This window comes from Xyrauchen texanus, chromosome 7, assembly GCF_025860055.1.
Source record: "Xyrauchen texanus isolate HMW12.3.18 chromosome 7, RBS_HiC_50CHRs, whole genome shotgun sequence".
Taxonomy (NCBI): Eukaryota; Metazoa; Chordata; class Actinopteri; order Cypriniformes; family Catostomidae; genus Xyrauchen; species Xyrauchen texanus.
In genome coordinates, this window is record NC_068282.1 from 28,510,195 (window position 1) to 28,525,537 (window position 15,343).

The following is a 15,343-nucleotide window of genomic DNA, read 5'->3' on the forward strand; positions in this document are numbered from 1 at the left end:
TTAGAATGATTATTCGACTATTCAGCGATTATTGCAACGATTTATCATTAGCTATTAACCAATTATTCAGCTTGAGGTTGACTAAATAGGTTGTATTAAACACGTTTACTAACAATAAAGAGGACACAATCATCTTTTAAAAATACCTCTAAATGACTTTTACTGAATTAAATGACAAAATTCTTTTTATTAAGTTTAATTCAGTAAAGAAATCCACTGCAATAAATCCTCTTGTTATCAAGTGTTTTTCTTTTTGTCTTTTTCTCCATTTAAAATAGTCTAAAAATCCTTAAAACATGATACATTTACTTGAGAAGCAACATATAAAATTTCTTTAAGAGAATATATCTTAAATATAAGTGTATTTTGTATATAAGTGTATCTTTTACATGGTTATACTTCTGCCAGTGCTGTAAAGACAAAATATACTTGTATTCAAGATCCATTCTCTAAAATTCAGCCTAAATAACTTATATGCTGCTTCTCAGGTGAATGTATCATTTTAGATATTTAAAAGCATTATAAAGCATTTTTAGATATTTACAAATATTTGTATTTTTTATATTATATTCAACATTCTCAGATAAATATTTTTTTCTTTTGCAGTATAGTTGCTATATTAAATGTATGTTGTTTTAAAGGAGTTTTAGATTGGGAAAACAAACAAAAACAAATCAAAAACTTATTTTGTTGCGGTGTAAAATGGGGTGAAGACTACCCTCTCTCACCTTTCTGTTCACTTCAATCAATCTTTAACTCACAAAGAAACAAACTCTGTCTCATTAATATAGCTGCATATTGCACATTTTCTTCAGGGTACGAAATGCACAGTGACATATATTATGATTCAATAAGTCAGGAGCTATGGAAGGCCAGAGAGTTTTTTGTTTGTGGACACAACATGTACAGACGACAAAACGTGTGTTCGCATTATTGTGCCCAAACACGTAATTTTATGTACAGATGTCTATGTTTTGTCCAATGGCGAGCCCGAAAATATAAACAATGTTCATAAAATGTATTAACTATGTGATGGTGACCTCAAAATCTACGTAGTATTATGTTACTAATGAATCATGTGTATGAAGATGACGTGCCGTCATTCGTGACATTGTACGTAGTCGTATTCTCAACGAAATTTCATGAATAATTGCAAATGTGTTTTTCAAGAATGCGCTCACTTATGTATACAATTTTGCAGTGCAATTCTTATATTAATAAATGTTATTAATATAGTAGATTATGGTAGCATTGAATCGAGTCTGCATTTGTAACATTCCTTTTTAATTGCATCATTCACATTTAAATCAATAAGCATCTGATAAAACTCAAATTATCCAGCATGAAGATGACTGAAAATAAATTCATCATCATTCTTTGAGCTCGTGAAAAAGAGTCTCTCCACTGGATTTTACCTTAACTTCCAAAACTTTCATTCAACTAGATGACACCGGTGCAGGACCATTTTTAACGTGTTTTCAGGTCCATACGGTTTCGTTTTCTTATACCTTTTATTTATTGATTTTATTTTTCTATGTTAGCTAAGAGTTTTTACTACCTATTATTTAATTTTTAGTTATGCCCATAAAATAAATTGTGCATATTTGCTTGCTGTTAATATTGAGTCTCAAAAATAATTATTAATGAGTTGCATATGAATATAATACTTGCATCTGTGTAAATAACAATAATTAACCATTTGTTCATCTGGAAGTTTTTTATGGAGGGTGAACATTAACATTTGGTAGTAGATAATTGCAATTTAATCAAATATTTTGTCTTGAATGCAGGGGTTAAATTGAGATTTCGTAGGTGGAGAACTTTAATCGTGTGGTTGCTGTTATAACATGCATACAAATAAAAATATAGACGTCCAAATATGTTTATATTTATAGGCCTGTGTAGTGTGTATGGTATGGTGTGTGTGTATGTATGTATGTATGTATGTATGTATGTATATAATATTTTATTTATTTTTCTATCAGATGAATCTCTTTGACTGGGATTATGTTATATAATTTGTCTATCTTTTTTTTTTTTTTTACTTCATTGAGAAAATAGGTTTTTGATTTACATTAAATTACAAAAATAAATTATTAAAAAATATATTTTAATAATGATATCAGATGTATTGTATATATTTTATAAAAATCAGTTGACAGCTGGGACTATTGATGGTAAGATCAATAGTCAGTCCATCAGTCCATCCATTTTCAGCCGCTTATCCGAAGTCGGGTCTTGGGGGCAGCTGCTCCAGCAGGGGGCCCCAAACCTCCCTATCCCGAGCCACATTAACCAGTTCTGACTGGGGGACCCCAAGGCGTTCCCAGACCAGTGTGGAGATGTAATCTCTCCACCTAATCCTGGGTCTTCCCCGAGGCCTCCTCCCAGCTGGATGTGCCTGAAACACCTCCCCAGGGAGGTGGCCAGGGGGCATCCTTACCAGATGCCCAAACCACCTCAACTGACTCCTTTCGACGCAAAGGAGCAGGGGCTCTACTCCGAGCTCCTCATGGATGACTGAGTTCCTCACCCTATCTCTAAGGGAGAAGCCCGCCACCTTTCTGAGGAAGCCCATGCGGGCCGCTTGTACTCGCGACCTAGTTCTTTTGGTCCCAGCCTTCATGACCATAGGTGAGGGTAGGAACAAAAATTGACTGGTAGATCGAGAGCTTTGCCTTCTGGCTCAGCTCTCTTTTCGTGACAACTGTGCGATAGAGCGAGTGCAATACCGCCCCTGCTGCCCGATTCTCCAGCCAACCTCCCGCTCCATTGTCCCCTCACTCGTGAACAAGACACCGAGGTACTTGAACTCCTTCAGTTGGGGCAATACCTCCTTCCCTACCTGAAGTACGCACTCCATCGGTTTCCTGCTGAGAACCATGGCCTCAGATTTAGAGGTGCTAAGCCTCATCCCAGCCGCTTCACACTTGACTGCCAAGCGATCCAGTGAGAGCTGAAGGTTACGGACCGATGATGACATGAAGACAACATCATCTGCAAAAAGCAGCGATGAGATCCCCAGCCCACCGAACCGCACACCTTCCCCACCCCACTACGACTCGATATCCTGTCCATGAATATCACAAACAGGATTGGTGACAAAGCGCAGCCTTGGCGGAGACCAACCCCACATGGCATGAACTCGACTTCGTGCCGAGGACCCGGACACAGCTCTCGCTTTGGACGTACAGGGATTGGATCGCCTTAAGAAGGGACCCCCCCACCCCGTACTCCCGCAGCACCTCCCACAGTCTCTCCCGGTTGACCCGGTCATACGCCTTCTCCAGATCCACAAAACACATGTAGACCGGATGGGCATACTCCCAGGCCCCCTCCAGGGTCCTTGTGAGAGTAAAGATCTGATCTGTCGTTCCACTGCCAGGACGAAAACTGCATTGTTCCTCTTCAATCCAAGGTTCGACAATCGGCCAAACCCTCCTCTCCAGCACCTTGGAGTAAACTTTACCAGGGAGGCTGAGAAGTGTGATTGGCACACTGTAGTTGGCACACACTCTCTGATCCCCCTTTTTGAAGAGGGGAACCACCACCCCGGTCTGCCACTCCTTAAGCACTGTCCCAGATTTCCACGCAATGTTGAAGAGGCGTGTCATCCATGACACCCCCTCCACATCCAAAGCTTTTGGCATTTCTGGTAGGATCTCATCAATCCCTGGGGCTTTGCCACTGCGGAGTTGTTTGACAACCTCAGTGACCTCCCCCAGGGAAATAGAATCTGATCCCCCATCAGCCTCCGGCTCTGCCTCTAGCATAGAGGGCGTGTTGGGATTTAGGAGTTCTTCAAAGTGTTCCTTCCACCGCCCAATAACCTCCTCGGTTGAGGTCAACAGCATCCCATCTTTGCTGTGTACAGCTCGGATGGTTCCCCGTTTCCCCCTCCTAAGGTGGCGGACTGTTTTCCAGAAGCACTTTGGTGCTGACCGAAAATTCCTTCTCCATGGCTTCTCCAAAATTTTTCCAAACCCACTGCTTTGCCTCCCTCACGACCGAGGCCGCAGCTTTCGGGCCTGTCAGTACCTTGCAACTGCCTCCGGAGACCTCCGGGACAACAAATCCCGGAAGGCCTCTTTCTTCAGTCGGATGGCTTCCCTGACCACCAGTGTCCACCACAGTGTTTGTGGGTTACCACCCCTTGCGTCACCTAAAACTTTGAGGCCACAGCTCTCCACCGCGGCTTCAGCAATGGAAGCTTTGAATATTCCCCATTCTGGTTCAATCTCCCCAACCTCCGCAGGGATGCCTGAAAAGCTCAGCCGGAGGTGTGAGTTGAAGATCTCGCGGACAGGGACCTCCTCCAAAGTTCCCAGTTCACCCGCACTACTCGCTTGGGCTTCCCAGGTCTGTCCAGAGTCTTTCTCCACCCCCTAACCCAACTCCTCACCAGATGGTGATCGGCTGACAAATCTGCCCCTCTCTTCACCCTAGTGTCCAAAACATATGGCCTCAGATCCGACGTCACGTACAAAATCGATCATCGACCTTCGGGGGTTGTTATAGATAATCCATAACTAGCACAGAAGTCTAATAACAAACATCCACTTAAATTCAGATCAGGGAGGCCATTCCTCCCAATCACGCCTTTCCAGGTGTCCCTGTCATTTCCCACGTGCGCGTTGAAGTCACCCAGCATCACTATGGAGTCCCCTACTGGGGCCCTATTCAGGACTCCATTCAGGGTCTCCAAGAAGGCTGAATACTCTGAACTACTGTTCAGTCCATATGCACAGACAACAGTCAGAGTTTTCCCCCCCACAACCCGTAGGCGTAGGGAGGCAACCATCTCGTCCACCGGGGTAAACACCAATGTAGCGGCGCTCAGCCGGGGGCTTTTGAGTAGTTTTTTTTTTTTGTTTTTTTGACCTACAAAGGCCTTTTTGTGAAAGGTCCATGATTTAGAAGTCAGAAGGCACTTAATTTGTCTGTCTGAACCAAAGAAATAAAAGCAAACTATCTGTAGCCTACCTTATTGATTTGCATAGCATCATATTTTTCCCCATTGCATCGTATTGCATTGAATCGCATTGTGTTGAATCGAATCGGATCGTACCGCATCGTAATGGAGTGAATTGTATCGCATCGTATCGGTAGCTGCTTCATATGTATCTTTAATGTATCGTATCCTTGGCTATGCATCGAGATGCGTTTTGTATTGGCCTCAGTTATGGAGATGCACATCCCTAGCTGGCACAAGTTTATCATAATTTTGCCCAAGGTATGGCATCACCTTGGCTTTGAACATACTAAACTATCCAATTATTTTACTATTTAAAAATAAATCACATTTTTAAGGGGTGTACAGATTTGAAATAAACTAAGTAAAATTGCTACTGAATATTGATCTCAGAAATGAGTGAGCAGTTGATTCCACACAGTATTTTGTGATTTTTATGAATTAGAGACCACAGAACCATAGAGAAGCCTTACGCTGCAGTTCGTTCACCCTTTGACTTGGAAATATATAGAAAGACTGTATCAAAGACATCAAAGTCAGTATATGTTTAGCATGTTTTTGTTTAAGTGTCAGTTTTTGCAATGAAGCCACATAAATAATTACAGACCATGGAACTACAAAGTCTACACTTAGAGTAAGATTTTAGTCACCTATTTGTTTCAAACATCCTAATTTAATAATTATGTTAATTATTACAATATATATATAAATATATTCTCTTTAACATAAGTTAACAGTACAAAGCCCTCTATCTAGCTATTCTGGCAAGACTGGTGTGACACAAATAAACCATCATAACAATAAAAGAGCACATTAACCTTTCAAGTTTATTTTAAGTTTACAACAGAAAAACTTCTCTGAATTCTCTGGCTAAGACACAAAGCATATATATATATATATATATATATATATATATATATATATATATATATATATATATATATAGCCTATTGGCTTTAGTTTCGTGAGAATGTTTGAAAATGTCCCCACAAATATAGTGAAACGTCAAAACATTTGAGATTGCTATACAACAGCAATCTTTATGACAATTTATTGGATTACCTCAAATCATGTGAATTTCAACATCTTGGGTAACTGATGTTTGGGGCATAAAAAGCCCCATAAGTACAGCAAATGCATATGTAACATCCTTTAAATCACTAAGAAAAATCTCTTTGAAAACCAATGTCACGTCAGTGATGATCTTTAGGAGATGGTTTGCAGGATTCCCTTCTGTAACCACTAAGAGTGGTAATGAATTCATCCATGTCACCACCTTTTTGTCATCGGTACGTTATTCAGAGAATTTAATTAATTTTTTTTAAACAAACATATTTCAAGGCATTTTGGTGAACAGAGAATCATTTATAGACTGAGTTGAGTACACATTAGTGAGGGTTAGTGAATCATCCATAGTGTGAATATTAAATGTGCATTTTTATTTTTCATTAATTTACAAATTATACATATATTTATTTTAAATTGACGCTCTTTAGCTGTATATTCTATATAATATAATATAATAATAATAATCATTTACTCACCCTGTTTGTTACAACTCAAGTGAATACGTAGGCCTGCTAGTGCTTTCAAGGTCTAAAATCAAAACAAAGAGACACATTTTTCTTCTCATTATTAACTGATAATAATGGAATCTTTACTAGTCTAGACACGTTGTCAGATTTATGAAATAGTCATTATTTTGAGTCTACTCTTTTTAATGAATCTGTTATTACAGTTCAGTGTGTTTCCCAAAGCATCTTAACTTAGGTCTTGAAAATTATTACAAATCTTCAGGCGCTCTGGATTGGAGTAATGGTAGACTGCCAATTGCACCATAAATTAATGGACTCCTTCAGGACACATAATCAACAAAATTACACCTAAACATAATGCAGTTAGAATGCTTACACTCTGTGCAAATGTAATGAAATTAATCTTTGTGTTTTATTTTATTTTTAGTTATATGTAATATATTATTAAATTTATAATTTAAATATATAAATTAATGTATATCATATTGAGTTAATATCACTAAATAATATCAAATAATTTATATCTAATCTAATATTTAGATTAAAATCTAATTATAAGTATTAAATAATATTATATACATGAAAAAATATCAAATGAATGAATAGATAATATAAAATACATAAAGACAGTAGCCTACACTGTACTTGTACCTAGTTTTTACAAGCAAAGTGTTGTCATGATAGCTGCAGACAACTGTGCAAATGACATTCTGAGGGAATGGAGAGATTATATTCTATATCAATGAGTGGTTGCCGTGTTAGTTTGTCAGAACATCTTCCCACACATTTTACAGCCGCCTCTTATTCCTCACTGACCCTCACCATGCACACAATGTAAAAATTTGTTTTGTCTAGTAGCCCATCAAACATGGTTCATGTCGTAACATTTCAATTAACCAGTTTTATCCTGACAAAATTTAAATTCACCAACAAACATAATTTTTTTAAGATTAGATATGGTAGATATATCTCCGTAAGAGAAAAATAGCCTGTTGCCACTTTTTAATAAATATTAAACATATGAAAAATATTTAAATATAAAAACAAAAGCTACAATATATTAAATATGATCCATATTAAGTAATATAAATGAATATACACAAATAAATACATAAAACTGCAGGGTTTGCATTGATAGTGGATAAGACTTTTATTTTGACAATGAAGTCTTGGTGTTTACACACCTACTCACAATTACGCATCCTTGCATTGACGCCTGTACACAAAATTCTGTTTAGATGCTATAATGCATACTCGTGGTATTGATGTCTTCATACGATATTCATCTTTACATTTAATGTCTGTATACATTACGCCTAAAGACGTTTTTTGTCTGTCTGGCCTTCCAAGCATGTGCATTCGAGTGATGAGCATCCCCGCGACAGTGTGTGCCTCAGCCGGACGCAGTTTCAATCTATCCCACTTAGATACGGACATTCGCGCAACTCATAGAAGAGGTGCTGCCTTCACAGAAATGCCAGTTTCGGAGTTTGTAGTTATTTATATGATCTGCTTCCATATTATTTGAACTTTAATAAAGCTATATAAAGCATAAAATATAACTGCATTTACGGTGCATCCGGAAAGTATTCACAGCGCTTCATTTTTTCCACATTTTGTTATGTTACAGCCTTATTCCAAAATGTATTAAATTCATTATTTTCCTCAAAATTCTACAAACAATACCCCATAATGACAACGTGAAAGACGTTTGTTTGAAATCTTTGCAAATTTATAAAAAATAAAAAACGAAAAAAATCACATGTAGGCTACATAAGTATTCACAGCTTTTGCTATGACACTCAAAATTGAGCTCAGGTGCATCCTGTTTCCACTGATCATCCTTGAGATGTTTCTACAACTTGATTAGAGTCCACCTGTGGTAAATACAGTTGATTGGACATGATTTGGAAAGGCACACACCTGTTTATATAAGGTCCCACAGTTAACAGTGCATGTCAGAGCACAAACCAAGCCATGAAGTCCAAGGATTTGTCTGTGGACCTCCAAGACAGGATTGTATCGAGGCACAGATCTGGGGAAGGGTACAGAAACATTTCTGCAGCATTGAAGGTCCCAATGAGCACAGTGGCCTCCATCATCTGTAAATGGAAGACATTTGGAACCACCAGGACTCTTCCTAGAGTTGGATGCCTGGCCAAACTGAGTGATCGAGGGAGAAGGGCCTTAGTCAGGGAGGTGACCAAGAACCCAATGGTCACTCTGACAGAGCTTCATCATTTCTCTGTGGAGAGAGGAGAACCTTCCAGAAGAACAACCATCTCTGCAGCACTCCACCAATCAACCAGACGGAAGCCACTCCTCAGTAAAAGGCACATGACAGCCCACCTGGAGTTTGCCAAAGGCACCTGAAGGACTCTCAGACCATGAGAAACAAAATTCTCTGGTCTGATGAAACAAAGGTTGAACTCTTTGGCCTGAATGGCAAGCGTCATGTCTGGAGGAAACCAGGCACCGCTCATCACCTGGCCAATACCATCCCTACAGTGAAGCATGGTGGTGGCAGCATCATGCCGTGCGGATGTTTTTCAGTGGCAGGAACTGGGAGACTAGTCAGGATTGAGGGAAAGATGAATGCAGCAATGTACAGAGACATCCTTGATGAAAACCTGCTCCAGAGCGCTCTGGACCTCAGACTGGGGTGAAGGTTCTTCTTCTAACAGGACAACGACCCCAAGCACACAGCCAAGATAACAAAGGAGTGGCTATGGGACAACTCTGTGAATGTTCTTGAGTGTCCCTGCCAGAGCCCAGATCGAACCAGAGTGAACATCTCTGGAGAGATCTGAAAATGGCTGTGCACAGACGCTCCTCATCCAACCTGATGGAGCTTGAGAGGTCCTGCAAAGAAGAATGGGAGAAACTGCCCAAAAATAGGTGTGCCAACCTTGTAGTGTCATACACAAAAAGACTTGAGGCTGTAATTAGTGCCAAAGGTGCTTCAACAAAGTATTGAGCAAAGGCTGTGAATACTTAATGTACATGTGATTTATTTATTTATTTTTAATACATTTGCAAAGATTTCAAGCAAACATCTTTCACGTTGTCATTATGGGGTATTGTTTGTAGAATTTTTAGGAAAATAATGAATTTAATCCATTTTGGAATAAGGCTGTAACCTAACAAAATGTGGAAAAAAGTGAAGCGCTGTGAATACTTTCCGGATGCACTGTAAAATGTAACACCGGGGTGTTTCCTTTAAAGAGCTCTGCGTATTCCACAACAAGAGTGCTTCTGTATTTACATATTTGTATTTTTGCATTATAATTCCCTAATACTACATCACCTGAAGCTATTTGGAAAGTTTAGAGTGCATCTGGACTGTGAGCTGTGTAATTCTTCCTCTCCTCGTTCAGGTGTGAGCGGCAGTGCTGTATGTTACGTTAAAAGATATGAAACGACTAATCGACAACAAAAAATATGTCAATTTTTTTTTATTGTCGACATTGTCAATAACGTTGGCTAATCGTTTTAGCCCTTCTGAGGAATTATCTATTTATGGAGTTCATCCTGAACTCTCTTGGGTCCACATAAACCACAAGAGAATTCTTGTTTTTTTCTTGAGTACTGGTCCCTCATGAGGCTTTTTAAATCACCCCCAGGAGAACAAGAGTTATGAACCTTGCTTGCTTTAGAAGGTAGAGGGTGTACATAAGTCGTTACCACTCATCAGTTAGCAGTTTGTCCAGAAAGGAACAGATTTAAGAGTCTAAATGTATGCTCTTGGATCTCATTTGTACCTTTTGTCCTTCACTTATAACACTCATCTAAGCTGTCCAGTGATTTCAGATATCTCTGTTTCACAGCTGTGATACTGAAGGTTTGGTGGTAATAGTTAGTTTAAATATGAAGTATGTAACTTTTTATGTGTCAAAATACTTTTAGATAAAACTGTAATGTCTATATTGTCTATGAGTCATCATTGTGTAGTTTGATAAAATACGATTGTGAATTGGGTTTAAAAATAAGTAATTAAATAATAATTGTATTTATAACCCCAGTGAGCATGCCGAAGGCAACTGTGGCAAGGAACACAAAACTCCATAAGATGTTGGTTAATGGAGAAAATACCATTGGGAGAAACCAGACTCGCTATGTGGGCCAGTTCCCCTCTGTCTAACATCATGAATACCATGCCAATATTACTTATGTTTAGTGCAAGTCATGGTTTAAAATTAAACTAAGTAGGTGTTAAGGGTCAGTGTTTAAACAAAGATTTTGTATGAACTGTAAAATGAATGACTAATGTATTTGAAATCCATCCTGGATTAACTGCAGAAGTTCACATAGATTCAATTGTCCTTGTTAGTTGGCTGATGAAGGGTTTTGTTGGCAATTGTGTAGTCCACATTAGACCTAGGTGAATGCAGGCAGAGATCAGTGAGGTGCATCGCAGTTCAACCGGCCAGTAATTTTGGTGAGGTCTATCCATACTTCAGCTATAAAAATGCTCGCTAAAGTAGCCCTAAAGCTTGATAAGATTCTGCATGAATTATTGGTGTCTTTCAGTGACAGGGAACTAAGAAAGGTTTACTCCATTTCCCTTTTTATGTCATGGAACCTTGGAGTGCATTTGCATATGCAACCTGGAAGCCACACTGATTTAATTTATATATATTTAGTTTTTTAGACCAAGGTTTCTTTTTCCTTCAGTTTACCTTCTGTATGCAACCAAACAGCCACATTTAAGCGGAAGCATAGGCGTTCTTTGCCTCATGAGTAATGGTGATTCATTCAGTTAAATTTACTTCAGAAATATTGAACTCTTCTTTTTAAATTGGCTTGAGCTGTGCAAATGTCTTTGCGATTACCCTGCGTAATCTTTATTTCATCATAGTCATAGAAAATTGCTACACCTCCCACATTGTAATTGAATGGCTGTGAAATAAAAGATGGCTAAACTTTAATATAAGAACAAGGAGGCATCTGCTGCTTCAAGTTATAAACCATTAAGAGAGATTGAAGAGCATAACCATCCAGAAACTTAATAATAGATAGAAGGTGGGATTTTTAAACCTTCCTACAGTTTCTGAAGGAGGATGCTACTAAATGAGAGCTATAGAAGAGGGACTTTATGGTGCAGAATTCTCCTGACATCTTCATACTGGCAGTGGAGTTATTGTGCTTGAGTGTGTTAGCACCTGAAGCAGATCACACTAACTCTTCTGCTGAAACTGCTTGCTTGTATCCTCTTCTCGCTCCATTATTCAATTCTTTTCATCCTGCTGCTGTTTCCCTATGGTTTAAATCAACATTTAGCTGAAGGGACCTGCTCGGAAGTTTTACAGATCTTTAGCTACCCCAGATTTATAGGCTGTATCTCTCTCTCTCTCACTCACTCACTCACTCTCTTTCACTCACTCACTCACTCTCTTTCACTCACTCACTCTCTCACACACACAAACACACACAAACACACACACACAGACACACACACAAACACACACACACACACAGACAGACAGACAGTGGCACCATCTTTTCTACCCCCTAAAAGTTTGCATACACATTTAAATAAACCAATACTTAACTAAACTTTGAGAAGTGTTAAAAACACAGTAAAAAAAAAAATTTTAGGAATGGCACATAAAAAAATGTCAACTCGCATGTACATATATGCAAAGCCACCCATCCATATACCCATTTTTGCAATGCTATTTGTGTCATGTGTTGTGTTTGTCATGTGTTTGAAGTCCCATAGTGAAGTATTCAAGATCAGTGTTCATTGGCGGGGCTTTGAGTATATAGGTTGCACAATTGAAATACAATTTAAATCGTTGCATTTTCTGTAATTAAATACTATATATTTTTTAAGGTAATAAAAAGCATAGAAATCCGTGGTTATTGTCATATTTACACTTTTGTCCCATATGTTTCTTTGGTGAAAGCTTGATTGAATGTAAATGCAATCTATCTTCTATCTTCTCTCCTGCAGAACGCACCATAGCCAGACACGAGGTGCGAGAGGTGGAACAGAGACAGACACGGGACAGCCTACGGGACTCTCCGGCATTGGCTGAGAGTGACGATCTGGTCATCATCTATAACCGTGTGCCCAAGACTGCCAGCACCTCCTTCACCAACATTGCATATGACCTTTGCGGAAAGAACCACTTTCATGTTCTCCACATCAACACCACCAAGAACAACCCAGTCATGTCACTACAGGACCAGGTGATATGGCCATTAAATCACACACATCCATGGGGTTGATACTGTATCGAAGCCGTGTAATGCTATAATATTTCAGACCCCTTTTTAAGAGCTCTACATTGGCACCTGGTAGACCTGTAAACATTGATCCAAAATTCAGCTTTCATAATTAAACATACATTTTTTATGATTGGTTGTGATTGTGCTGCATTGCACAGCAGATCCATGTTCAATGTGGACAAATTGCTTGTTACTGGAAACCTATAGCTTGATATCTGGTTAGGATATGTTTGATATAAGTAGGTGGGTCGGTTTGGTGAAGTGGGACATGTTTGTCAAGCAATAGCGATATAAATGACGACAGACCATTTATAAGAAGTTGGTCTTTTAAACTTGCGGTGTTATTTTGGAAAGTCAAGACAAGCATTTACCATTGTGGCATACACCAAAGTCCCTTTAAAGGCAAGACAGTCCACTCGGCGGCCATCTTTGCAACTCCTGGGTAGCTATTTTCTATGGATACAAGGTTCATGAAAGTACAACTCCTATCTACTTAAATGTGGAAAGACCATAATCATCAAAACGGTTGTTCAAGATTGCAGACCAATGAACAGTAAAATCTGACAGCAATGGTATCATAAATTGTACTTCTTTACCTCCGATGACGCAACAAATTATGCTATTTTCCCAGCTGGTGCAGCTAATGTGCATGCTCATTTTCAAGTTTATTGACTGCCGATGTTTGTATCTAATAGGTGATTGGCTCTTTTAGACTGAGGCTTTCGATTATTCATCTGCCATATTTGTGGTTACATAACATACAGTATATGCTGTTCCAATGCAGTGTATGTCTGCCTGCATTATATTTTCACAGTGAATGTGGTCAGGAAAATATTAAGGAAAAAGGGGTTATTAAATTCAGTATAGAATTTATTCAATACTACTTTTTTTATTAGTTGCTATAAACAACAAAAATACTGCATAGTAAGCTGGAATGTATTTTGCCTACAGGCTTTTAGAGTTTAAAATACTCGCTTTTAAACAAGCTTGCACTAGACAATAATTAAATAGAATTGCCAAATATAGCCTGCTGCAATGAATATGCTGGTATGCGCATTTCCCAGACCAGCTCATAAGAAATATATTTTGCAGTTTGGAGCAGAGATATAGGCTGCTTGAACTGATGACAGTATGATGGTCTTTTGCTCTCTGTCAGTTAATTTTCACTCTGACAGTCCAGGTGATGTCAGCGCAGTGGCCCTGTGTCTGTAGCACATGCTTCTTCTAACAAACTGTCTCATCTCTGACTACACTTCCATTATTCATTATCCTCTATCAATATCCACGCTGCTACCGTGACTTTGTGTAGTTAGCAGGTTCAAAGCTGTGTTGAACAAGCTTGAACCAAGAAGAATGAGGAACAGTCCTTCATGATGGCAACAATGAAATACCATTGACTTATTAGGGATGGGTCGTCCAACAACCGACTAGTCGATTAGTGAGGTCGAGTAGTTTGTTTATTTTTCATATGTACAGTATACACATCCATCTTTCTAATAGAATGCTTAATATTTATATTTATTTATACTACAGTTTATTCCGCTCCGCAAAATTGGATTTGCTTAGCATCACTATTTGTGTCATTCTGCTTGTGTGTGTTCATGGCTTTCCAAATAGTGGTGAAGATTTTGATTCATCATTCATTTTAAATTCCTTTAAACAGCACTGAGATGTGCATGACCATAACAATGAAAGTGATTGAGAAAATATTAATTTACGATAACTGATTCATTTACCAACTCGTTCTGCTGGCAAAGAATTGCACAAACTAACAGATACATTTTTGTGGTCCTCCTTTATATTAGGTGTCTTTAACTACTATGTACTAACATTAAAATAAATACAATACCAAGTATTTATTGCTTAACTACATATTGTTCTGCAAAATTCTCAAAAACTTAGACATATTTGCTGCTACTGAGGTTGAGGTAAGGGTAGGTTAAGAAATAGGTTTTCTTTGGTTTAGGGTTTAGTGTAACTACAAAATAATTAAAATGCAGGTACTGTAAATGTAAGTATAATGCAACAACATGTATGTACAGAATATGTACATTGTATTAAAAGCTAAAGTACATTAGTTAAAGACACCTAATATAAATTGGTTCCATTATGTCAAACGTACGTTTTTCAATTTTATTTGCTTGATTGTTGAACTGTTGTGTATAAGCAATATCACTCTTGAAGTTAGGCTGTTGATCCGAAAATAAGCACATCTGTGATTACCTATGGACTAATCACGAATATGCTGATATTCAGAACAACAGGAATCTTGATTTTGTGATATTGCTTAAATATATATTTGGTTTTGGTATTTTTAGTAGTGCTTCAGTAGCATGTCGACCGTGTGCAGTTATTTAGCCATTAGAAAGTTTGCATGGTAAAAGTCTCTGAAAAGTTGTGTCTTTTTAAATTCATCCCATTTAAACAGCCATATAAACAGAAAATTATAAATATATGACACTTTATACTTGCATTTGCAAATAACAAACATTATTTTGGTAATTCTTAACAGATTAGTAGTTCATCAACACTCAAATATATAAAATCAAACTTTCATGTCATTCATAACTATTTGAATGTAGTTTCAATTGAAACTATCCCT

At 38.1% G+C, this 15,343-nt stretch overlaps 1 protein-coding gene across 1 annotated transcript in view; it reads left to right on the forward strand.

Moving 5' to 3' along the window:
* Positions 1-15,343, forward strand: part of hs2st1b (heparan sulfate 2-O-sulfotransferase 1b) — a 164,744-nt gene that overhangs the window by 132,672 nt on the left and 16,729 nt on the right. Inside the window, exon 2 of the mRNA XM_052130914.1 lies at positions 12,464-12,702. Coding sequence (XP_051986874.1) covers positions 12,464-12,702 — 239 coding nt within the window. The remainder of the gene's footprint in view (positions 1-12,463; positions 12,703-15,343) is intronic.